Source organism: Odocoileus virginianus, chromosome 9, assembly GCF_023699985.2.
Source record: "Odocoileus virginianus isolate 20LAN1187 ecotype Illinois chromosome 9, Ovbor_1.2, whole genome shotgun sequence".
Lineage (NCBI taxonomy): Eukaryota > Metazoa > Chordata > Mammalia > Artiodactyla > Cervidae > Odocoileus > Odocoileus virginianus.
Window position 1 is genome coordinate 29517826 of NC_069682.1, and position 27202 is coordinate 29545027.

General features: G+C 38.4%; 1 protein-coding gene across 7 annotated transcripts in view; it reads left to right on the forward strand.

Annotated features, from left to right (window-relative positions):
- The window catches only part of MRC1 (mannose receptor C-type 1), a 168958-nt gene that overhangs the window by 73092 nt on the left and 68664 nt on the right, over positions 1-27202 (forward strand). For all 7 annotated transcript variants that reach the window (XR_011489419.1, XM_070472119.1, XM_070472118.1 and 4 more), the window contains 4 exons: positions 8408-8521; positions 14789-14935; positions 21589-21774; positions 25107-25264. Coding sequence is in view for 6 of the 7 variants with exons in the window: in XM_070472119.1 (XP_070328220.1) it covers positions 8408-8521; positions 14789-14935; positions 21589-21774; positions 25107-25264 (605 nt within the window). In the remaining variant the exon portion in view is untranslated. The remainder of the gene's footprint in view (positions 1-8407; positions 8522-14788; positions 14936-21588; positions 21775-25106; positions 25265-27202) is intronic.

Below are 27202 nucleotides of genomic sequence, written 5' to 3' on the forward strand. Positions count from 1 at the left end.
CACCTGAAATGACAAATAGGTTTTGTCTCATGAGCCAACTTTCTTTTTTTATTATTTATTTTTTAATTGAAGGATAATTGCTTTACATAATTTTGTTGCTTTCTATCAAATATCAACGTGAATCAGCTATAGGTATACATATGTCCCCTCCCTCTTGAATGTAGCCAACTTTCTTCTATTAGTTGTGACAGTGTCTAGAACCTGTGCTGAGAAGGATTCTGAGGATTAATCTGGGCTCAGAGTAGAAGATGCCATGATCAATTAGTGATGTTTTAGACACAAGACACGGGTGCCAGACTGGTCAGGTATTCTAGGCCTAGCCTCAAGTCAGTGGTTTTCCATTAGCATTGGAGAATTTAGTTCCACCACAAACAGGGACAAGAGCTGGGTTTTTTTTTTTTGTCCTCCTGGCTCTCAAATTCCCAGACTACTGGTTTTCAGATCTTACTGATACTATTTCTACATTTTTTTTTTTTTTTTTTTTTTAGCATTTGTTCATATGTGAAAATGAAAAGAATTAGTGTTTGCTTGAGATGAGAGGTTCTCTTTTAGCTTCTGTAATCCACGCTTGGGGAACAGAGAGATCAAGACCAGAAATAAGTATGAAATTAAGAGCATCTGCATATGACTAAGAGAATCTGCATATGATTCTAGAGCATTTCCTGCTCTAGAATCTCTCCTCCCTTTCACCTTGACCCTGCTTCTAGCTTAATCTATCTCTGTTCCAGTGACCACCATGTTGAAAAAATTTAGTGGCTTCTCATTTCTTATCAAATGATTAACAACACATCTTTGCCTGCCTTCCAAGGGCTGTCATCTGTCCACTGAATGCTGCTTCCCTTGGTGCTTTTCACAGTCTTGACAAAGAAAAGCTTTGGGCTTCTCATCTGATGCCTCATACTTTCTCACCTCCATATCTGTTTCCATGGCATTTTTTGTACCTGGCATTCCCCACATGTTATCCAGTTCAAATGCAGTCTTCTCCCGTTCTGTCTGCATTTCTCTTATTTGTTTAGCAGTTTTGTGAAAGTTACTTGTATATGTTCTACTTCCCCTACTAAATTATATATATTCATTTTAAATTATAAATTATATATACATTCATTTTAAATTATATATACATTCATTCTACAAGATGGTGGTATCTGTGCGTGGGGCACTGTTCTAGGTCTTAGGGATATAATGATACCAAAGCCAGTCATGTCCTGGCCACATGGAGCTTAAAGTTCAATGGGGAAAACACATAAGAAAACAAACGAATAAATACAAATTATCATTAAATGCCATGGAAAGAGCAAACTGAATCCTGTGTAGAAAAAGGATTGGAGGGGCAGACAGCTGAAAGTGAGGGATGTCTTATGAATAGGTATGTCCCCACCCCCAGAGAGATTCACAGCAGAACCTTCCAAGGAAGACAGTATTGAAGAATATTTGCTGACTGACGAATGAGGATGCAACACAAGAAAAGCAATTATTTAGAAGTTCAACCTCATATTTTTGGACCAGTGGTCAGTTTATGGCAAGAAGACAGTGGTTCTTAAGTGTGAAGTTGCTTATCCTTCCTTAGGGAACTTTGTTAAAATGAAGCTGCCTGGGTGCAAACCCCAGAGACTGTAGATTAGTAGGTGTAATGTGGGAGCCCAGGAATCTGCATATGATCAATTTTCCAGGTGATTCTGGTTCAAGTGGATGAGGACCACACTTGGTAAAACACTATATTCAGTACCCACTGTGTCAAAAACACCTACCAATTCCATCTGCCTGGACAGCAGGCAGCAGAGCTCAGAGGTTTAGGGCAAAGACTTAGGAGCCTGACTGCCTGAGCCTCTGATCTGTGAAGCTGGGGGACCTTGGGGGTAATACCTGAGGCTTCTATGCTGCAGTGACATCATCTGTTAAGGGAGAAAGTGTGTGTTACCTGGTATGGGGGACAAAGTTGTCCCCAGCCTTACCTCATTATCTAGGACTTTGCTTTCTCCAACTCTTTTTGGATGATATCTCCATCAACTGAAACACATTTCTCCTATAAGTTACTGTTTTTAAACTGAATTTGAAGATGTTGATTGCATCCTATTTTAGGTAGAAAAAAATGTAACACGCATTATATTTTAGCACAACTTTGTGAAATATACAAGGCATTATTAAGAAAGATTTTTCTACTTCTAGCCCATTTCTGAGGACTAAATCATGAAAACTGGCTCCACTGTGATGAAAGCTTTGTTGCAATAGTTAGGCACCAAGTATAACTTTGAAAACACCAAGTATAACCTTTTTCCTATTAATGTAACTGCAGTTGCCATTTTCTCTCAGGCATTATTAAGGGAATTGAAGACAGAAAAGCACTGTGACCTCACTGGGGGTGGTTGTCCTAGTCTGTGTTGGTCTTTGGGGCCTTTGTATGTAGTGATGGGACAAAGTACAGAGGGATCAATGTTTATAACCACATATCAAGATAAGAAGAGGAAAACAAACAGAGATAGATGAAATTTATGTAGATGATGAAGGAAGAGAAATGATGAGCTGAGACAATGCTAGCATGATGTGTGCTGGCTTGCATGGGTTAGAGAAAACTCTATCAGTTGAAATGGTTTCACTTGGCTTTTTTTTTTTTTTTAGTAAATCTGTTTGTGTGTTGTGTTATCTTGACTCTTGAGTTTTGCTTGTTCTCTGGCTTTCCAGAAGCTAAGGGACAGAGCACAGGTTACTTTTGGACTCTCTTTCCAGCTGCTTAGAGCAAACGGGCCACGTGGGCAGGACAGCATCTCTGCCCAGCCCTCCACTCACTTCCACATTTCTGGCTCCAGCTCTGCAATCAGGCGCTGGCTGCAGGAAATGCTTCCCTAATCAGCAAGGGCTATTATTGTGTCCTCAGCGGAGCAAACAAGCCCAAAGAGATTGCGAGGCAGAGTTCACCTCAGATACTTAGCTGAATCTCATCCAAGCCTCTGGAATTCCAGTCAGCAAATTTGAATTGAAATCCGGGTAAGAATGACTTCTCAAATGAGATGTGTAGTCTTTCCTGCCTTTTCTTTTCTTTTTTAAAAAATTTTTAGCCATACCACACAGCATGTGGGATCTTAGTTCCCTGACAAGAGATCAAACCCATACCCCCTGCATTGGAAGCACAGAATCTTAAACTTTGCATCACCAGGGAAGTCCCTCCTGCTTTTCCTTAAGTCAGAAATACCAAGCATGAGGGGACAAAAGGATTCTGATGGAGAATTTAAAAATTAATACAGACTTTTGTTTTTCTGGAAGGAAGATAGTCATGCCTTTTGAAATTTGTTGGCATAAACTGGCAAAGACTCTAGAAAATGAAGGTGTGAGTGGGGTCATTCACTCCATTCTGGGAAGTAGATCACTAAAATTTTTTAAAAGCCACAAATACAATAGTTATACTTTTAAAATAAAATGTGATTTATTTTATATGAGAATTTTTAGGAGTAAATTTCATTTGACAAAAAGGTATAAGCCTCTTTCATGACTCTGAGATCAAATCAGCTATTATTTGTTAAACAGCTTTTGTGTGTCAGACATAACCTTATTTCTAAAGCTGATGCTAACCTGGTAAATAAGGATCATTGTCTTCACTTTATAGACGAGGTAACAGAAGGAGGGATGAGTTAAGAATTTTGCCTAATCCCAGATGTTCAGAAAATAACTGAATTGGAATTCAGCTCTATCTTCCCATTACACTCTGCCCAGGTCTCACTCACAAAATAAGCAAAGATCTGGTGGTCCCCAACGCAGGAAGGAGATTTCTTAATTTAGATGTCAACAGCCCCTTGTTCTAGTAAATTTATTCTAGTAAACTGGCAATCTGAATTCACATTATCTGCTGGGTTAACGGCTTCTGCCCAGCAGCCAATTCTTACATCACCCATCATCACTTCATCGTCTCTTCTACTTTTACCCTAAAAAATGTTGGGACACTCAACTGAACTTCAATTCTTGAAACTGATTTATCACTATGTATGTGCACGATTAGGATTTACAGAACTGAAATAAGATACAGGAAGTGAAATTGACTTGTTTACTCTGATTGTTTTTGCCAGTTTCCTATGGTGGTAGCTGGAGGACACATTGGACTACAGTTTAGAAAAGAAAAATATGGTGTAATATTGGACATTACTGTGTCTTATAAGTAAGTTCAAAAGTAGGTATTAACTGTTTCAGACAATGCATACATAAAAATTACACATTAAAAAGTTTAGCATGTGGAATTGATGCTTTGTCTAATAATACTAAAAACATTTGGTAATCTTCTTTATGAAATTACAAGCATGTTAGAGAAAAAATTGTGGAAGATACTCATCAGGTTTAAGTGACATATAACACAGAGTTTGAATTTGTCAGTTGCACTTTTTGTCAACTCTAATTCAGCATGGAGTAGTGGTTTAATTGCTAAGTCGTGTCTGACTCTTTGCAGTCCCATGGACTGTGGCCTGCTAGGCTCCTCTGTCCATGGGATTCTCCAAGCAAGAACACTGGAGTGGGTTGCCGTTTCCTTCTCCAGAGGATCTTCCCGACCCAGGAGTTGAACCCGGGTCTCCTACATTGCGAGAAGATCCTTTACCAACTGAGCTATGAGGGAAGCCCAGAATAATATTAATGATAATGATAATAATAGCAATAGATTACATTTATTGGACATATACTCAGGGTTAGGCCCTATTTTAAGAAGTGTAAACTTCAAAACAAGCCTAGAAGTTTCTAGAGTAGATGAGGAATATCAGAAACAGGTAATTCTCTAAAAGAGCCATCATCTTTTCTCATTATGCTAAACATAGTAATTTAATTAAGCAATCTCAGGAAAAGTCTAATTTATTTCTTCCTACAGTTCCTTTTAAAACTTCTTAGTTTTGAAAACTTAGATATACTTCTTTAAAGTTTTTAAAAATACCAGGGGAATAACTATATCCAACAAGTCTGAAAACTTCATATAAACTAACATCAAAAAACCCCCCAAAGCCTGACAGAAGTTGAAACAACTTGATTTTAGACATTTTCTCAAAGAAAACATACATGTGAAAAGATGTTCAGCATCATTAATCATCAGGGAAATGCGAATCACAACCACCATGAGGTACCACTTCACATCTGTTACAGTGGCTGTTATCAAAAGGGCAACAAATGCTGGCAAAGATGTGAACAAAAAGGGAACAATCATGCACTCTTGGTGGGAATGTAAATTGGTGCAGCAATTATGGAGAACAGTATGGAGGTCCCTCAAAAAATTAAAACTAGGACTGCCATATGATCCAGCAGTTTTGCTGTGTGCTGTGCTGTGTTTACTTCTGATTATTTACAGAAAATAAAAAAACAAAGAACTCATTCAGAAAGACATACACACTTCAGTGTTCTTTGCAGCATTATTTATAATAGCCAAGACATGGATGCAACTTAAGTATTCACTGACAGACAAATGGAGAAAGAAGATGTGGTAAAAATACATACACAATGGAATATTAGTCATAAGAAGTGAAAATTTTCCATTTGAGACAACATGGTTAGTTCTAGAAGGTATTATGCTAAATAAAATAAGTCAGACATAGATAAATACCTCATGATGTCACTTACATATGGAATCTATGAAGCATAGCAAAGTGAGAAGAGATGCATAGATGCAGAGGGCAAATGGGTGGTTGCCAGAAGGGAGGTTGGTTGGGGAGTAGGTGAAATAGATAAAGGAGATTGAGAGGTACAAACTTCCAGTTATATTTCAAAGTCATGGGGATATAAAATAAGGAATATGGTCAACTCTATTGTAATAACTTTGTATGGGCCCAGATGGTTACTAAGCTTTATTGTGGTGACCATTTCATAATTATGCAATGTCAAATAGCATAATACACATGCGATACATAATGTAATACACCTGAAATTAACATAATATTGTATGTCAGCTATATTTCAATAAGAAAATAATTTATGAAAAATCCATTGTTTGATAGTATTTAATAGAATAATTAGCATAAAATATAGTATTCTGATATATATATAGATCCGAGATATATATATATATATATCTAGATATATAGATCCGAGAGTGACATTTCTAAGGTACATACCAGTAAACAGGCATATCCTCCTGACACCTTATAAATTATTTGCTTACATGAATAAGGTGAGATGGCAGTTTTTGTTGGTTTCCTTAGAAACTGACAGGCAAATTTAATTTGAACAGATTGAACCCCCTGAAAACATTGACGCAATCCCTGGGTGCCAGTCCTGATCCTCTGTCTCACTCTCACAAGTTTCTTATCCTCTCTTCCCTCAGTGTTCTCCATCTGTAGAATGAAAACATTGGACTAGATATTTCCAAGGTATATAAAGTGCTCATGCTCAGTTGCTTAGTCATGTCCAACTCTCTGTGACTCCATGGACTGCAGCCTTCTGGGCTCCTCTGTCCATGAAATTTTCCAGGCAAAAATACTGGAGTGGATTGCCTTTCCTTCTCCAGAGGATCTTCCTGACTTAGGGATCAAACCCAAGTCTCCTTCATTGGCAGATGCATGCTTTACCACTGAGCCACTTAGGAAGCCTATATATAAAGTGCCTATGTGCAAGAGCCATGCTAACTCAGACTTCTTTTTCTAGAACACTTGATAAAAATACGTGAATCTGAATTAACTTTCACTGCTTTTTTTACATGCCAGTATTTAATTTCATCCCATTTTTATTACTTTATTTAAAGAAATCACACAATAGGGTTTATTTTTTTGGTAAATAACTCCAGTACTGAATCCAGTTTAGTTCATTAAGCATCAACCTACCTAATCAATATCACCCTAGTCAGTATCCTCAAATGGGTTCTTCCTTTGGAAGTGCTTCTCTGCTAAACGCTGAATAAATGACGAATAGCATTCAGGTCACTGTTCTCCAAGAACGTGATCTGTGCTTTAATGGGATATGGAATTGCAAAAAAAAAAAAATGTGAAATACAATCTTGGGGCATGGAGTCAATATAATCTCCATTTATTTGAATTTGTCACATTGTCACATGAATGTGTGTATATATGCTAATGAAAAATTGGGGAAAGTTTGAGTGAATTTGGATAGCCTAGTTGGTTACATAGAACTATAGAGTCTGGGATTAGATGTCATAGGAACCTAGGTTTAAATTTCAGCTCTGCACGTGACATCTAAACTCTTTGAGTGTAAGATTCCTCATCCATACAATGGAAATGGCAGTACCTAATCAGAGACTGTGAGGATTAAAAATGAGCAAAAACAGAGCCTTGAATATAGTAAGTGGTTATTTTCACCATTCAAAAGATTTGACTGTGGAATATATCCTGTAGGGAACAGTAAAGATAAAATGGTCCATTTGTGTTTACCAATTATGTTTTCAGATATTTCAGGTTGGTATTTTATTTAAGATGAAGGGTAGTTTTCTTTTTCATTAACTCTTTAATCAACTAAAAATAATATATAGAGAACAACAGATCTATTTTTTTTTTAAGTTATAAGCAATAAAAGATTAGAGTTGTTTAACATAGGAGAGCTGAGATCCATGTTGCTTCTGTTTTGTTTTTTATTCCATCTCAAGCTGAGCACAGACTTTGAAACACTGTAATTAGGATTTATTAACTGCCTAAATGTGGCTCACTGGTAAAGAATCTGCCTGCAATGCAGGAGATGCAGGAGACCCGGGTTCGATCCCTGGGTTGGAAAGATCCCCTGGAGGAGGGCATGGCAACTCACTCCAGTATTCTTGCCTAGAGAATCCCGTGGACAGGGGAGCCTGGCCAGCTACAGTCCATGTGGTCACAAGAGTTGGACAGGACTGAAGCAAGTAAGCACATACGGAGAACTACCTAAATAAAACGTTGTTTGTGGGAGAATAAGCACGTAGTGTTTAGATTTTAATCAACATCTTCATGAGGAAAAAATTGATTTTAAAAATATCATTAAAAGATTCTGAGTAAGTTCTAAAATATGAGGGCAGGGTAATAAGAGTGATGGGTTGAAATGTGTATTCAACTTCTCATGATAGGAAATGGTGACTTTTATACAAAATCAATCTTATTTTTTCTCTAAAATGTACTAAACATGTTTTGGTTTGATGATAGTCTAAGAGAGTCGTCTCCAAATTAGAAGCGTGTTCACATGATCCTGTAATAGTCATCAACATGATGGGGGCTGAGGCCTGATCATATCTGGGTTAGACTCCCAGCAAGAACATTCCTTGCTTATCTATGTTCTTACCTTTGTTTCTCTTCCTGCCAGTGAAGGTAACAGTTGTACTTGCTTTTAGGTTGTTAGGAGACTCAGAGGAGATTTGCAAGGCATAATTTTCATGACTTCTTTCTAATACATTTTGATTAAAATACTTAATTCTGAATTTGATGTCACCATCTTTTCTGAATGACAGTCTTGTTTTTGTTTTGCTTCTGTCCTATAGGTTTAACCAATTCTCTGACTTCAGGACTCTGGATCGGACTAAACAGTCTAAATCTTAACAGTGGATGGCAGTGGAGTGGGGGCAGTCCGTTCCGGTATTTGAACTGGTTACCAGGTAGGATTAAGCTCGTTTGATTAACTCTGGGGGCGGGGGGAGTTAAGCTGGTTGAATTCATGTACATTTAATTTATCTTGGTACCTTGGAAATCTCCATCAGCTCACATGTAGATCATGAAGGGCCTAATTGGGAGACTTCATCAAATGGAGTCCATTTCTCACCTTGCTTAGAAACCTGTCAGCTAGATTTGAATACACTAAAATTATGGGGATATTCCAGCTTTCTGGGAAAAGGACTTATCTGGAAGGATTATTGCACAAATCAGTACAGGACTCAAAAGTATATATTCTCAAAGTATCCTTGATTCTCTAGGCATTATATTCAAATATTTGATTTTATATTTATGAGATATTATATAATGCTACATATTATATTCAAATATTTTATACATATTTATTTACATCCACACACACACTATGAATTTAAGAAATTTAAATTATTTTGGGCTGGAGAATTTCTCGTTATCTTGAGCCATGAGATATTTGCCATTTTTCTGTTATTGTTATCATGATCTGAAAGTCTACATTAACACCATTTTCTCTTGTTTTTAATCAAATAGAGTTGGATTAAAAATAATTCCAGTCACAGCATAATCATTCATGAGCAATTTTGTTAACAATTTGTAGTTTAGTTGTCAAAAAACATAGGGGACAATCAAGCCTTCAATAGTTTTCCAGGTTTTTAAAGGACAGAGAAGACTCTGAACTAATTTCTTCATTGTCATAACATAGAGGTTCAGTTCAGTTCAGTTTAGTCACTCAGTCGTGTCGTGGTTTTGGGGTCACTCAAGAACATTACGCTTATTGTGAACTTTACTTCTGTTATTATTACATTAGCCCCACCTCAGATCATCAGGCATTAGATCACCGAGGTTGGGGACCCCTGAGGCATTCTCTATTGAGTATGATTCTAAACTCCCAACCCACACCCCATCCCATACTAATCTTGATTTATTAGGGAAGCATGCAGGTAAGGATTAGTGACGTCTGCAGTAGGTGTGGGAAAGGATGGGTCATGTCTATTTATCATTTCTGTGATAGAAAATACTGGTGTGGTGTTTTTTCATATGATCAAAGTTCTTTTTTAAAGCCACGAATGATTTTTGCATTTGGCTTAGAGGATTAAACTCTCCACTTTCCATGTTACAGTCTTACGATATTGAAAAGAAAAAGAAAAGCTTTGAAATAAGTGGGTAATATTTGGATATGCTAAAACGTGAGAGGGGATTTTTTAGAGAGATGTGTTGATTTAAACTGATGAGATTTTAGTCTGAAATTTGACTTTCAATGTATTGCTTCAGTGCACGATGGTCACAGGTCTGTCATTAGCGTTAGCTCTGCTCTCCTCTGAATATGGGACGTAAATGTTGCTGCAGGGGAATATAAGATATGCTTTTTTATGGGTGAGAATTTGATTTGTCTGCCTGCTGACTCAGTCAAATTAAATTAGAGACTTCCAGTTGACTCAGTCAGATGATTGGATAATACTAATTATTTATTGGAGGATTAGAGTTTATTCTTTGTTGCTTAATTGTTATAGATTGATCATTTTATTACTCAGTTTGAAGTGACAATTATTGTTAGATTTAACCACTTGCATTCTAAGAGTTCAGTGATAAAACTGAGGGGTTAACTTTGGTGAAAGTGAGGAATAAAATTGGAATATTAATGAGAAAAGAGATGTCCTTTCTTGTTAAACCAAATTCCTGAGAAGTAGGTTCGAGATTAAATCACCTTCTGAAATGAGAGTTTCTTCAAACAAAAATTAGAAACCTTGTGGGATATTAGAAGTGGTTAGTTGTATAAATTGTTTAATAAACATTCAGTTTAGTATTTCTGAAGTAATACATCTATTAAAATGCATCTACATTTTAAGTAATGATATTTTACACAAATGACATGGAAGTGTGAATGCAAATATGTAACTATAGTAACCATTTAAAACAAATAGTTGATATATTAAAGTTGGTATTGGTGTTCTATTGGTAAATAACTATAACACTATGATTCAATAGTTTATATATTAGTTAATTACTACCAGCTGTAAAATATTGTTTCTTGAAAGTTTCTTTCTAGTACTGGTACCTTATCTGTTAGTTCAGTTATAGTGAAAGTTTGGCCATAATAGCAATACATTTAAAAAGGTTTATCCTCATCACTAACAGTTTTTTCTTTTTGTGTTATTCAAGCAACTTCCAAACACTTTTGACAAAGGTTTTATGGAGCAGGTGATGTGATTCCACCTTGCAGGAAGGGAAAGTTGGCCCAGACTCAGCTTGTATACATGTCAGAGGTCACTAAACAGAGTCATAAACAAAGTGTGACTCATCACCCTATCTTCTCTTGTGAGATGCAGCTCTTCTTTTTGAGTCCTGGTTTTAAAATCATATATTAAAGTGATAGAAAAGCATGAAAAATGTTGGTATCAATTCTTGTATCAAGTACATTAGCCAAGCTGACTTGACCTGGTTTTTTAATAATTTTCTAGTAAGCAATGGGATGAGAGGTTAGCTGTTAAAAATATTCTTCAATAGGCTTGAATTTAAAGTCTTGAGAAAGAGTCTGAGCTCTTGGGAATACTTTGTCAGCATTTAGGGTGGCATATTACTACTTTTAGGCTTCCCTAGAAGTAGTTGGCTTAGCTAAAGAATCCACCTGCAATGCAGAGTTACAGGAGATGCAGGCTTGATCCCTGGGTGGGGAAGATCCCCTGAAGGAGGGCGTGGCAACCCACTACAGTGTTCTTGCCTGGAGAATCACATGGACAGAGGAGCCTGATGGGCTCCAGTCCATGGGTAACGAAGAGATGGGCATGACTGAAGCAACTGAACACACACTGCTACTTCTGGCAGCTCTTCCTGTAAGTGCATGCAGAGAAGCGCAGCCCTTGGCACGGCAGCCATTGCTGCGCATTACTCTGTAGTCTGTAACCAGGCAACAGGTCCTGCTCAGCCATTGGTCAGTGCCTCAGACCTTCCCACTGGCGACCAACTGTCAAGGAGCAGCCGATAGTGGTCCTGCTCAGCCATTGGTCAGTGCCTCAGACCTTCCCACTGGCGACCAACTGTCAAGGAGCAGCCGATAGCGGTCCTGCTCAGCCATTGGTCAGTGCCTCAGACCTTCCCACTGGCGACCAACTGTCAAGGAGCAGCCGATAGTGGTCCTGCTCAGCCATTGGTCAGTGCCTCAGACCTTCCCACTGGCGACCAACTGTCAAGGAGCAGCCGATAGTGGTTCTGCTCAGCCATTGGTCAGTGCCTCAGACCTTCCCACTGGCGACCAACTGTCAAGGAGCAGCCGATAGTGGTCCTGCTCAGTCATTGGTTGGTGCTGTAGTGGGCCCTGCCCACAAGCAGCCAACCGTCAAGAAAAGACAGTTAGTGAGGAGATTCAGACAACACTGGAGTGATGGTCTGAGGTGGATCCGGGCTTCTCCCTGAGACCCTTCAGCTCATTTGGCCTTGGGCCAGAAGGGCTGGGGGCTGTGTCCTGCTGGGCTCCAGAGCCCCCACCAAGGCCAGCCACTGCCTCGGCCTGCGCCTTGAGGCCGCGGTGAACCTCTCCCCATTCCCGCCTCTGCGACCTCCTGGTGTTGGCAGTCTGCCTGGCTCACAGTCTGTGGGAGCTGGTCTCCCCTCTTTGGGTGGCCTGAGGAGCCTGAGGGCCAGCTGGGCTGGACACCTGGCTCCCTTCAGAGATGACAGCTGGGCCGAGTCGGGGGACCTGGCCCTGAGGGAGCCATCAGCTGAGCTCTGGCTCTCCTTAGCCAGGACTGGGACCTTGGAGAGTCAACGTTGTGCCTTGGGACCTTGCCCTTTCTTATCGGGACAGAGAATAACATTTGTTTGGTGCGGGTTTCCTTCCCTGATGGCTCAGACAGTAAAGAACCTGCCCGCAATGCAAGACGTGTGGGTTTTATCCCTGGGTCGGAGATCCATTGCCTGGAGGATCCCACAGACAGAGTAGCCTGGTGCGCTGCAGTGCAAGGGGTCACAAAGAGTTGGACATGACTGATGGACTAAGCAGGGGCTTCAGTAACTTTGGGGTTCTTGGGGGCGTGAGACACCTATCCTCTTACATGGTCCTACAGCAAACAATTCTCTGTTCCAAATTCCAGTGTTTTTTTTAGTATTGTTTGTCCTCCCTGTTCATCTGGGCACACGGACTTGCATTTTTGGTGACGTTCTTCTCTCTTTCTCCTCCTATTGCCATCTTTCCTGCCTCTTCTTTCTAACTGTAAAAAATTTTCCCATGTCCAGGTAGTATCTAAGCTGGTTCTCACAGTTAGCTTGACTTAGGTTTTTGGAAGGGTATTGACTATGTATAATATGGCTAGTTTGAAATATTGTGTCAGTCAGTTCAGTCGCTCAACTGAGCGACCAACACTTTGTCCAACTCTTTGCGACCCCATGGACAGCAGCATGCCAGGCCTCCCTGTCCATCACCAACTCCTAGAGTTTACTCAAACTCATGTCCATTTAGTCGGTGATGCCATCCAACCAGCTCATCCTCTGTTGTCCCCTTCTCCTGCCTTCAGTCTTTCCCAGCACTAGGGTCTTTTCAAGTGAGTCAGTTCTTCGCATGAGGTGGCCAAAGTATTGGAGTTTCACCTTCAGCATCAGTCCTCCCAATGAATATTCAGGGCTGATTCCCTTTAGGATGGACAGATTGGATCTCCCTGCAGTCCAAGGGACTCTCAAGAGTCTTCTCCAACACCACAGTTCAAAAGCATCAGTTCTTCGGTGCTCAGCTTTCTTTATAGTCCAACTCTCACATCCATGCATGACTACTGGAAAAACCATAGCTTTGACTAGACAGATCTTCGTTGGCAAAGTAATATCTCTGTTTTTTAATACGCTGTCTAGGTTGTTTTCTTCTAAGGAACAAGCATCTTTTAAATTCCTGGCTGCAGTCACCATCTGCAGTGATTTTGTAGCCCAAAAAATAAAGTCTGTCACTGTTTCCATTGTTTTCCCATCTATTTGCCATGAAGTGATGGGACCAGATGCCATGATCTTAGTTTTCTGGATGTTGAGGTTTTTTTTTTTGAATGTTGAGTTTTAAGCCAACTTTTTCACTCTCCTCTTTCACTTTCATCAAGAGGCTCTTTAGTTCTTCCTTGCTTTCTGCCATAAGAGTGGTGTCTTCTGCATATCTGAAGTTATTGATATTTCTCTAAGCAATCTTGATTCCAGCTTGTGCTTCATCCAGCCCAGCATTTCTCATGATGTACTCTGCGTATAAGTTAAATAAGCAGGGTGACAATATACAGCCTTGATGTACTTGTTTCCCTATTTGGAACCAGTGTGTTGTTCCATGTCCAGCTCTAACTGTTGCTTCCTGACCTGAATACAGGTTTCTCAAGAGGCACGTCAGGTGGTCTGGTATTCCCATCTCTTTAAGAATTTTCCACAGTTTGTTGTGATCCACACAACAAACTCTTGTTATGATCCACACAACAAACTCTTGTTATTTACCCCCCTGTCATACATAAAATAAGGGGCTTTCCTGGTGGCTCAGATGGTAAAGAATACCTGCAGTGCAGGAGACCTGGGTTCAATCCTTGGGTTGGGAAGATCTCCTGGAATAGGAAATGGCAACCCACTCCAGTATTCTTGCCTGGAAAAATTCCATGGACAGGGGATCCTGGCAGGCTGCAGTCCATGGGGTTGCAAAGAGTCAGACATGACTGAGTGACTAACACTTTCATAGTTTCACTTTCATACATAAAACAGCCCAGTGTGAAAATTGTTCAGGGTTTAAGATTTAGCTTTATTATTTGATCTCATTGGGGGAAAAAGTTATTTCAAAGAAGTAAACTTACTGAAGCTTCCTTGGGCCAGTGGTTGGTATTTTGCCTTCCAGTATATGGGGTGCAGATTCAGTCCCTGGTTACAGAGTTGGGATCCCATATGCCTTGCAGCCAAAAAAAAAAAGAAACCCAAAATATAAAACAGAAGCAATATTGTAACAAATTCAATTAAAACTTTAAAGATGATCCACATAAAAAAAAAAAAAGTCTTAAAAAAACCAAAGAAATAAACTTGTGTAATCAACATTTTAAGTACTGGGATGATCCAACAATGAAAAAACAAATAGATATCCAAAATAGCTTTTGCTCTGTAGGCAGTAAATATTTCTTTGTGAATGTGTAGCAAAAAACTGGGGATCCATTAAATGTCAAGGATAAGCACATGAGGTTGTGAGGGTCTATCTACTTGTCATACTATAGTAATCCTAATTTTATTTTTTCTTTTCTCCAAAGGAAGTCCATCAGCAGAACCAGGAAAAAGCTGTGTGTCACTTAATCCTGGAAAAAATGCTAAATGGGAAAATCTACAGTGTGTTCAGAAACTAGGCTATATTTGTAAAAAAGGCAACACCACTTTAAATCCTTTTGTTATCCCCTCAGGTAAGTGATCTATTTGATCTGAAGTACATAAAATAGTTTAGAGATCAAATGACAGCCTAGTCCTAACTGTTGGCAATGACAAGTTTGGTTGATCATTTATGGAGGCAACTTAATGATAGTCCTACAAATGTCTTTGTGTTGGTTGCTAACAGTTCCAGAGTGTTCTCGAGTGTTTCAGCAGGAGCAAAAGCATTAATAAAAATTTTAATAAATAAATAATTTTAAATAAAAATTTTATCTTCACAGCTGCCCTAGGTGGTAGGTATTATTATTCATGTGTTTTCAGTGAGGAAAAAGGTATTCATAGGCTATAAAAAATTTGCTCATGTGACAGAACTGGAATCCAAGGTAGGAAATCAATATCTGAAAAGGATGTTTTATTATGTCCTCGCTATATAATGGCCTATCTGGGAGCCAGTGCTGTTAGTTTAACATATTAACTGAAGTCTTCACCAAAATATGGTAAAACATCCCAGAAGTAGTAACTGAATTCTATATACAGGCTAGACCAGAGGGAAGAAGGAGTTATGCTCTCTATTATAGCTTTATAGCAGAATTAAACTACTAAGGCCAGACTGTATTCCTTCTTCAAACTAAGCAAAAGCAAACTAACTACATTTTTTTTCACCATCAGCTGTTTTGGAGAGACACTTAAAACTTCAAAGAGACTTATGTATGTATGTATGTATGTATGTTCTCTGCTTGGGAAATCTGATAGTGTGGCATTCTTGCCTTTTTTTTTCTCCTCGACTTTTAAAAGCAATTTCTTTTATTTTAAAATATGATTGACATGGATATAAAGTCCAAGGTATGACATGACGAATAATAATAATTTCCTGCAACATCTTATTCAAATATGCATTTATTCTCTGAATAACTGTCTGAGTGTATATCCTTACCTAGTTACTCTATGACTATATAAATAAATATGTTTGTAATTCTTTTTGTCTGTTTTATAAAAAGCAGCATATGATACACTTTGCTCTACTTTTGTCACTTAATAACAATTTTGAGTGTTATTTCTTCTGGTACATAAATAGCTTCTATGTTCATTTTTATGGCTGTACATTAGCTATTGCAGGAAGAGACCATATTTTTTTTTGATTAGTCCTCTCTTAATGGAACTTTAGTTTACTTCCAATTTTTTATTATTATAAGCAATGCTACAGTGAATAATTTTATACCTATGTGGTTTCATGTGTCTCATTATTCCTAGAAGTGGAATTGCTGAAGCAGAGTGTAGGTGTGTTTGGAACTTTAATGGATACAAATATGGCAGAGATTGCCAATGGATATAGATGAAGGTCCCATTATTGGGTTTGATTATACTTTACAGGTTCACCCTTGTAACTGTGGGCATGCCTTAGAGAGACTTCAGTAATTTTTATATTTCATCTCCTCTCTTCATTCCATATGATAAATAGTATAATCCTCCCTCTTGGAAGAGCTCATATAATTCTCCTTCAGAAGATTTCGAATTGCCACTTTGGGAAAGAGGAGAATGGTGGTTTTATCATCCCTGGTATAGTAGGCAGAATTCTATAACTTGACCTTGTTCCTTGACCCTCCAGTTATAGCTTCCTACCTATTAAGTAGAATACTTGTTTATATTGTCAAGCACTCAGTCTATTATTCTTGTATCTCTGCGAAGCCTGTTACTGAACCAAACTTGGGTCTGCTAGCCCGTGCACAGTAAAGCCAATCTACTGACATTAAGTTGTTGTGAAGGAAAGTGCAGTGTTTATTTCAGGTGAAAAGCAAGGAGTCCAGGGCAGCTAGTGTGCAAAACACTTAAATCCTCAATATGTTTCAGCAAAGCATTTTTTTTTCCATTTATTTTTATTAGTTGGAGGCTAATTACTTTACAACATTACAGTGGTTTTTGTCATACATTGAAATGAATTAGCCATGGATTTACATGTATTCCCCATCCCGGTCCCCCCTCCCACCTCCCTCTCCACCCCATCCCTCTGGGTCTTCCCAGTGCACCAGGCCCGAGCACTTGTCTCATGCATCCAACCTGGGCTGGTGATCTGTTTCACCCTAGATATACATGTTTCGATGCTGTTCTCTTGAAACATCCCACCCTTGCCTTCTCCCACAGAGTCCAAAAGTCTGTTCTATACATCTGAGTCTCTTTTTCTATTTTGCATATAGGGTTATTGTTACCATCTTTCTAAATTCCATATATATGTGTTAGTATACTGTAATGGTCTTTATCTTTCTGGCTTATTTCACTCTGTATAATGGGCTCCAGTTTTATCCATCTCATTAGAACTGATTCAAATGAATTCTTTTTAGTGGCTGAGTAATATTCCATGGTGTATATGTACCACAGCTTCCTCATCCATTCGTCTGCTCATGGGCATCTAGGTTGCTTCCATGTCCTGCCTATTATAAACAGTGCTGCGATGAACACTGGGGTACACGTGTCTCTTTCAGATCTGGTTTCCTCAGTGTGTATGCCTAGAAGTGGTATTGCTGGGTCATATGGCAGTTCTATTTCCAGCTTTTTAAGGAATCTCCACACTGTTTACCATAGTGGCTGTACTAATTTGCATTCCCACCAACAGTGTAAGAGGGTTCCCTTTTCTCCACACCCTCTCCAGCATTTATTGCTTGTAGACTTTTGGATAGCAGCCATCCTGACTGGTGTGTAATGGTACCTCATTGTGGTTTTGATTTGTGTTTCTCTGATAATGAGTGATGTTGAGCATCTTTTCATGTGTTTTTTTGCCATCCGTATGTCTTCCTTAGAGAAATGTCTGTTTAGTTCTTTGGCCCATTTTTTGATTGGGTCATTTATTTTTCTGGAATTGATCAGCAAAGCATTTTTATTTATTTATTTACATTGGAGTATAATTACTTTACAACGTTGTGTTAGTTTCTGCTGCACAACAAAGTGAATTGGCTGTGTGTATATATAACTCACTGCAGATGGTGATTGCAGCCATGAAATTAAAAGACGCTTACTCCTTGGAAGGAAAGTTATGACCAACCTAGATAGCATATTAAAAAGCAGAGATATTACTTTGCCAACAAAGGTCTGTCTGGTCAAGGCTATGGTTTTTCCAGTGGTCATGTATGGATGTGAGAGATGGACTGTGAAGAAAGCTGAGCACCGAAGAATTGATGCTTTTGAACTGTGGTGTTGGAAAAGACTCTTGAGAGTCCCTTGGACTACAAGGATATCCAGCCAGTCCATGCTAAAGGAGATCAGTCCTGGGTGTTCATTGGAAGGACTGATGCTGAAGCTGAAACTCCAGTACTTTGGCCACCTCACTCGAAGAACTGACCCATTGGAAAAGATCCTGATGCTGAGAGGGATTGGGGGAGGAGAAGGAAGACGACAGAGGATGAGATGGCTGGATGGTGTCACTGACTTGATGGGCATGAGTTTGAGTAAACTCCAGGAGTTTGTGATGGACAGGGAGGCCTGGCGTGCTGAGATTTGTGGGGGTCGCAAAGAGTTGGACACGACTGAGCGACTGAACTGACTGATACATATATCCCATCCCTCTTGAGTCTCCTTCCATTGTCAACCCCCTGCCCCTCAAGATCATCACAGAGCACTGAGCTGATCTCCCTATGCTATACAGCGGGTCAGCAAGGCATTTTTAAAGGCCAGATAAGGGAGGTGGATTGCAGGGTATGTGATAAGCTTGGGTACAGTTCTCTGATTGGTTGATGGTGAGGTATCAGGGCAGGGTCACAGGGGTTAATACTATCAATCCTTAGGCACTAACAGGTCTGAGGGCTACATGCCCATGATAATCAAGTAGTTAATTTCTTTCATTTGGTGGTGGTTTTAGCATCTGTAAAACAACCTATTAAACACTCAGAAGACACTGTTATCTAGGTATTTCAGAGAGGAGTTACAGCTGAGGACGCGGGAGAGGAGTCTGTCGAAGGCCCCATAAAGTCCTGCTAGGTTACATGCCTTACTTCACTTGTTAACTTTCACTTTCCGTTAGTTTTGAAATTTCTCTGTGCTTCCTGGATAAGCATTCTGTCTTATTTATAAACTCAAATAAGCCTGAGTTTGAAAAAACATAAAGAGTTAGGATTGTGAGGCACATGCAGTGGGTGGCTCTCTTGGGCAAGAGTTCCACCTTATGCACTGTCTGTCCTTGCAATGCCACCCTGCTCATCCATGATCCCTGGGTCTCTGGAGCCGTACTGTCCAGTTCAGTAGCCTCCAACCACGTGTGATCACTGAACACGTGAAATATAGCTAGTTCCAATAGAGTTATGCTATAGGTACGAAAAATGCACTGGACTTCCAAGGCATAGCATGACCAAAAAAGTTAACTACCTCATTATTTTTAATTGATTATATGATAATGTTTTGAATATATTGGGTTAAATAAGATATATTTAAAATGAAAGCTACCTGTTTCTCTTGACTTGGCAACTAGCAAATTTAGAATTCCATAGGTGACTTCCATTTGTGGATTTTATTATGTCTCAATCAGATAGCATTGCTCTAAAAAAACAAGCCATCTTTTGTGGCTGCCCCAGGGAACCCCTCTTCATTGGTTGTTCTCATATTTTTTAATATTTTAGAAGTTTATCTGTTTAGTTTTTGAAGCCCTTAGAATATGCTGGCATTATTTTCAGCTTCTTGGGCATCAAAATTAAAATATCCCACCAGAGGGCTCCAGAGAAATACTAAACTTCTTTTTCTTGGTAACTACTGAAACTGTATAGAAGGAATATTTTCTAAAAATATGCATTTTTTGATGCAGACGTAAAGAACAGACTTGTGGACATGGGGTGAAAGGGAATGAGAGAGTGGGGTGAATTGACAGTAGCCCTGACACATACACCATGTGTAAAATAGCTCGTGGGAAGCTGTGTATAGCGCAGGGAGCTCAGTTCGGTGCTCTGTGATGACCTAGGGGATGGGATGAGGGTAGTGGGAGGCACAAGAGGCAGGGAATATATGTATACATATAGCTGATTCCCACTATTGTATAGCAGAGATGAACACAACATTGTAAAGCAATTATATTCTAATTAAAATTAATATATGCATTTTTCTATTATAATAATACAGTGTTTGAATATCAGGACTGCTGTTTACTTGAATGATGATTGTACACAAAACCTTGAGCTTATACAAAGGTGATGCAAACAGTCCCAGACTTTGAGAGAATATTGGACCAATGCATTAAATGAATAACAAAGATACCTTATACTGAAACTTTACTAAGGCAGCACATTTGAGAATATTTCATATCAAACTTAAACATAGTGATTGACATTTATTTGACAGTATAGCTCCTCTTCAAGCAGGATATATTGCTCAGTTGCTCTCTAAAACAGTATCCATAAAATGGTAATAATAAGCTTTGTGTATTAAATATAACTTCGATTATTTTCCTGACAAATATTCATCACATTTATTCTGTGCCAGGCCCTCTGTCATTTTAGGACATATGGGGACAAATAAAGTGAGTCTCCTGCCTTCACATGTCATTACTGTCCCTTCCCCCACTCATTACTATTTTAGTACATGTTCGTGATGTATCAATCATCAAGGTTATGAAATTTGACCCTAACTGTTAGTAGCAACAAATAGGATATTGGCCATTATTACTGATTTGATTAAATCATCATTGTTGCATGTTTATAATTTATAGTCATATTATCTCAAATGTTTTCCAGTGCAGAAGAACACAGTAAGGATGGGTAGTTTAATATTAGTATTAATGTTATTTACAATTTTGTATATATATGGATAGTTTGGTTCACGTGATGTGATTTGCTCATGGCAAATTCAGATTTTGGCTGAAAGACTTCGGAATTGAAATCCCTGTGATCTCTGCAATGTCACATGTCATCTTTTGGGAGAGAGTCAGTGGCAGCGGATTGGTTCAGAGGCCCAGGTGGCCGGCTCACACTCCCACGGTTTCAGCAGCTCCTTAGCGACCCCCCACCTCCTACCCGTTCTGTGCCCTGTGTCAGCACATTTTTCTCCTGATTTCATTACGAATTTTGCCCTCTTCTGAGAAATGAATGGCTCCCTAATGTCCATAGAATAGAACTAAGTTGAAATCTTTTTTGAAAGATTTATTTATTTGGCTGCATTGGGTCTCAGCTGCAGCATGCAAGATCCTTGTTGCAGAGCATGGACTGTCTAGTTGTGGCACACAGGCTTAGTTGCCCCGTGGCATGTGGTATCTTAGTTCCCCAACCAGGGATCAAACCCATGTCCCCTGCATTGCAAGGCAGATTCTTAACCACTGGACCACCAGGGAAGTCCCCTTGAAATCTTTAGAGGCACAAATCTTTTGTGCCTCCGATATTTACAGGACATGGCTAGGACAGGTCTGTTGATGATAAAATACAAAAAGAGATAATCTATTGTATCTTCATGTGGCCTTATTGTATGCATAATTGAAAATTAAAAGAGATTTCTCATTTGGCTTCATTTTATAGTGAAAGGGCTTCCATATCATTTTTAGTCTAATATCAAACACATTCTTGTCTATATTTTGTGAATACCTATTCCAAAAAACAGAAAAATAACTATTAGCTATATTTGCCTATAATAATAAACTGTTTACCATAGAGAATGATGTTAATAGAAAATATTGTTACAATTAAAACTCTTTTAAAGTGTTTTCCAAACTCTTCTTTTTTTCTAGAAAGTGATGTGCCTACCAACTGCCCAAGTCAGTGGTGGCCATATGCAGGTCACTGTTACAAGATTCACAGAGAGGAGAAGAAAATCCAAAGAGATGCCTTAAGAGCATGTAGGAAGGAGGGTGGTGACCTGGCAAGTATCCACAGCATCGAGGAGTTTGACTTTATTATCTCTCAGCTGGGCTATGGTAAGAACTTCCATCTGTAATATGCTTGACTCTCGTCTTCTCGACTTACCATCCATCTCTGGAAAATTTAGTCATAAATGTTAAATTTTATAATCTAGATAAATTCAAATTAACAATTCAATAAACTTAGTGACAAATATTAATTATACCTAAGATATAAAAATTGCATAGTAACTTAAAAACTTTCTATCACTGAGAGAACATTTGATTTTTTCCTTTAACATGGAATCAGCTTATGCATAGCTTTTTTTTTAGTATTTTTTTCCCAATTATTTTTATTAGTTGGAGGTTAATTACTTTACAATATTGTAGTAGTTTTTGCCATACATTGACATGAATCAGCCATGGATTTACATGTGTTTCCCATCCTGAATCCGCCTCCCACCTCCCTCCCCATCCCATCCCTCTGGGTCATCCCAGTGCACAAGCCCTGAGCACTTGTCTCATATGCATAGCTTTTAAAATATTATTTTTCTATATAAAACCTGGATTCAGAGCAGTCTTCTTTAAATTTGTGAACAATATTTCACTTGCTGGAATTTGTGTGTGTGGAGGTGTTTTCTATTTTAAGGCCAATATTTTGTCTCACAGGAAAGGTCTCTAAATGAACCATCTCATTCTTTGGAGTTTATTTTCTCTATTAATCTAGCTGATGCTGCTAGAATGAAGAGCAGAAAAATCAAGATGTTTGATTGGAGTGGTTAGATAGTGGCCTAAACCTTTTGAAGTAGTTCATATATCCCCTTTAGGGCTATAATCTAAGAGATACAGAGAAAACGTAGAAAATGTAGAAAACTAACATACTGTAAAGTTTTCAAAAATTGGCTCTATCAGAAACAATTGAAAAGTGGATAAAGGAGTTGGGAATGCTTATCCTGAAGAGGAGGAGGGTGAGGAAGGATATAATAATGATGGGCACTCAGTGGTACTTGCTGATTAAAGGATGATCATTTTCTTCTTCCACTGGCGAGATTGCTGAGTAGCTGGACCTGTTCATTTCCAGAGAGCAAAACAAGAGGAAATGGATGATGGTGATGCTGGGACTGCTTCCTGACACTTACTGTATGAAAATTGATAGGAGTGGGGGTAGGGGAGAAGAAAAAAACAATGAACAAATGAATGAGAAAAATTAGTCTCAGACAAATACAAAAGATCCCCAACACTGCTGCTGTTAGTGCTTGGCTGAATGGAATCCTTCCTGCTCTGCTCACCTCACTGAATTTAATAGAATGATGATGACATTCTGCTAACTCATAAATTTCTTGATTACTCTATGTTTACCTATCCTTGAACACCTAGACTACACAATAATAATGTAATCAAAACCAAGATATCTGAATAATATCATGACATAGATGGCATGATGTTTATAGTAGGTGATAAACTTTTCAAGTGAATCAGTGGAAAACAGTTTAAGAGGCTGTAGGGCTAATGTGCAAATTTTCTCTCCTTTATATAATACGGTCTATTATAAAGGAGAACCTTATATATTTGTTGCTGTAGTTATTTTGAATTTGGATGAGGAAGGTTGCTTTTAAACTCAGCTAGAGAATTAGTAAATTTTCACTGGAGAAACCTTCCCTTTTTATTTATTGATAAAGATTTATTTATTTAAAACCATGCAAATAATATTAATAAAAATAAGTAATAAAGTTAAAATTAGTGTTTCTTTTCCTAAAATGTCAAACTTTCCAGCTACACTTTAGTTAAAAATTCCTTCCTTAACCTCTGAAAAAAAATTGTTTCTGAGTCAAAAGCCTAGAAAACCTTTTTTAGCTAGTTGAGACAATATCTTTCATGTTAATCATAGAAATACAGTGGATAAGTTGGAACCTACACATATAAATTTTGACTCCATTAACTAAGACAGCTTACTTAACATATTTACAAACAGCTTTGTCTAACAACCTTATGCTCACATCTTATATATTTTTATAGGATCAAGTTTGTGCATATGAACTACAAAAGCTAGATGGGAGAACAGTTTAGTAAGAAAAATGTTTATTGGACCCTCTTATCACTCTGTTATAATTGTGGGACTTGAGAGTTTAGGTTTTCATTGATCTTGAACCTAAAAACCTTGAGGAGTTACACGAGGTCATTTTGGAGCCTATATTTGCTGCTCACAGATCATGATCTGCCAAATTAAGTGAAAGGAAAAGGGATCATCCTGGCAAAGCCATTCATGCTTCATGGTGCTGGAAACATCTGCTGGGGCTGGCACTAGGCCAGCCAGGGACTTCTCCAAAAGCATAGTTGAGTGACAGCTTTTAGGAGGAAGAGACTATACCATTTAGGGAAATTCCTATAAGATGTGGCATATTTCTCATTTTCTACTATTAATGCAACATCTTTACAATCTGTTGACAAATAATTTTATTTAACTGTTTAAAGAACATATCAAGCATCCATGATGGAATTCCAGGGAGGTAACTTAAACATGTTGAATTGTGTATGCCTACAATTTTTAAAAATGTGGAAATGTGTATGATTTTAGCTGTGAGATTGCAGGCCTTCAATTTCATCCCATTTATGCTTATGCTATGTAGAACTTTTAGAATTACAACTACTGATAAAATCATTAATGCTTTTCAGAACAGAATGATTACCTTTTATATCTATATATGGTAGTTTTTTATTTTAAGTTTTGTTTGTTTGGGTTTTTCTGGTATTTTGTGGTGACAATGATGATGGATTCATTTATATTTATAGACTAATAAATGCTAAATGCTGAGAGAGCCCATTTATTCAGTTGATATATCTTCTCACTGTATGGATCATTTTAACTTCTATTACAGTGATTAAACTTTAACAGACACACCTAGAATTTTCTTGATAACAACCTTGTTAGTAAAGTAGAAGTGGTTTTTAAAGTTTTTGTTTTAAAACCTTCATTATACTAAGATTTAATAGTAGTCAAATAGATTTATGTATAAACTACATATTTCCAGCACCATGAGTTTGATTGGTATAGTAAATTATTTATAACAAGAAAACAGTTTCACAAAATAGAGGATAATGATAGCTCTACTTCAGTTTTATTTTAACAACTCCCAGGAAATTAAATCTGCAGTAGCACACAAAAAAAGAGTACAATCACCTTCACAATGTGAAGGATACATTACACATTTTAAACTAAAACTGACAAAATGTCATTGACATTTCAGGCTACAGAGGTAGATCCATTTAACGTGCAAGTGGATGGTATATTATGATAGTTGTAATATCAAGGAAATTGTTGATAAAGAAGGGGCCTTCATTTCCTGATAACCTTTTGATCTTTGGAAAGAAGACTTTGTGTAAATTGCTTCTGTGCTTTTCTTCCTGTTTAGAGCCAAGTGATGAGTTATGGATTGGCTTAAATGACATCAAGGTTCAAATGTACTTTGAATGGAGTGATGGCACCCCTGTAACTTTTACCAAATGGCTTCGTGGAGAACCAAGTCATGAAAACAACAGACAGGAAGACTGTGCAGTGATGAAAGGCAAAGTAAGACATTTTTAATTACTGATATCTAGCAAAAGCCACAGGAAAATTTTCCTTTTGCCCCATTTATTATATATCATTGTTTCCATTGTTTCTATCCTAATGAATTAACATAGATGAAAGTTGAACTAGAATTCAGATTCAGTCTCTTGAGTCTCTTGGCCAAGTCATTTTCAAGAAGACCAGAAAAGCAGCAGATAAACTGTCGTTTCAAAGATGAAATTAACCAATGCAAATGCTCATATTGTTTGTGTTTGGTTCTAAATCGTGCCATATGATTATATGGCTTGGTTAAACAATTTTCAAAACTTTGCTTCTACTTTCAGCTGGTTGCTCCGAGTGGATGTAGACCTGGTTAGATCTACCCTGGGTCCTACAACCTCGAGTCTGTGCTTGGAGAGCTACTTTTATTATTTTAGGTTACACAGAAGTGTCAAATATGAAACAATGGCTTCCATGTTGGAAATCAGGCAGTTTAGCTACAAAGTATATCATCAAGTTATTTTTTGTTAGTAGACAATGAACGTGGTGGTTAAGAGGCTGGGTTTTAATGCAAAACATTTCCTTGTTTGTAAAATGAGTATAATTGTACCCAACTCACATGGTGGGTATGAAGATTAAATGGGTTAATGCATATAATGTGCACTGTCCCTGGCCCAAACTTGCTGCTCAATAAGTATTAGCTACAGTTTTTGTCATTGTGGTTGGTTTCACAATGAAAAATTGAAACCTTAAGGAAAGAATATGTATTAATTATTGAAAGAATAGGCAGAAGAGTGTCCTGGGAAGAGGAAACCAGAGAGCTTTGTTCTTGTTGAGAACTCAAAAGACAGTATGGCTGAAAGCATAGAGTGAGAGGTGGAGAGGTGGGTAGGAAAAGTATTGGCAATGAGAAAACATTCATTAGCCTAGGAGCAGCCAAACCAAATCTGCAGTTTGTAAATATTATGCTGGCTGAAGAACTGAGTACCAGATTGTAGTGGCTGAGACTGAGTGAGATGTGAGGATTAAGTCAAAGAGTACAGAAAACACTTTGCAAGATGTTTAGCAATTGAGGGGAGGAGACGAGCAGTCATTTAATGTGAAATCTCTAGGGAATGTGGAAAAGGTAGAATTTGAAGAAGAATGAAAGATGCCACCTTAATTTCATATGAGGACCCTTATCAATAGAAATAGGAAGAAGGGAGAGAAGGACACTGTTTTCAGGTTGGGTGTGTTGCAAGGGAGTGTTCTTTTTGCATAGCTTTATGTGTACTCAGTGGGACTCCCCTGGTGGCCCAGCAGTTAAGACTCCAGGTTTCACTGCAAGGGAGCTTGGGTTCAATCCCTGGTCAGGGAAATAAGATCCTGCATACTGCATGGTTTGGCCAAAAATAAATAAATAAATAAATAAATAAATATACTCACTTAACTTGAAAACAGTTGCTGGTAGGGATGGATGAGGAGGCTTTGTGCAAACCTTCTGCTGAACCATCACTTAAGGGCTTATGAGCATTTTTAATTTCTCTCTCCATTGTGACCTGACAGTAAAGATATAAAAACAAACTGTGACTACAGTTTCTTTCTATATCTTTGTCAGTTCAGTTCAAATGCTCAGTTGTGTCTGATTCTTTGTGACCCCAGGGACTACAGCACGCCAGGCTTCCCTGTCCATCACCAACTCCCAGAGTTTACTCAAACCCATGTCCATTGAGTCAGTGATGCCATCCAACCAGCTCATCCCCTGTCATCCCTTTCTCCTCCTGCCTTCAATCTTTCCCAGCATGAGGGTCTTTTCAAATGAGTCAGTTCTTCGCATCAGGTGGCCAAAGTATTAGAGTTTCAGCTTCAGCATCAGTCCTTCCAATGAATACTCAAGACTGATTCCCTTTAAGATTGACTGGTTGGATCTCCCTGCTGTCTGAGGGACTCACAAGAGTCTTCTCCAACACCACAGTTCAG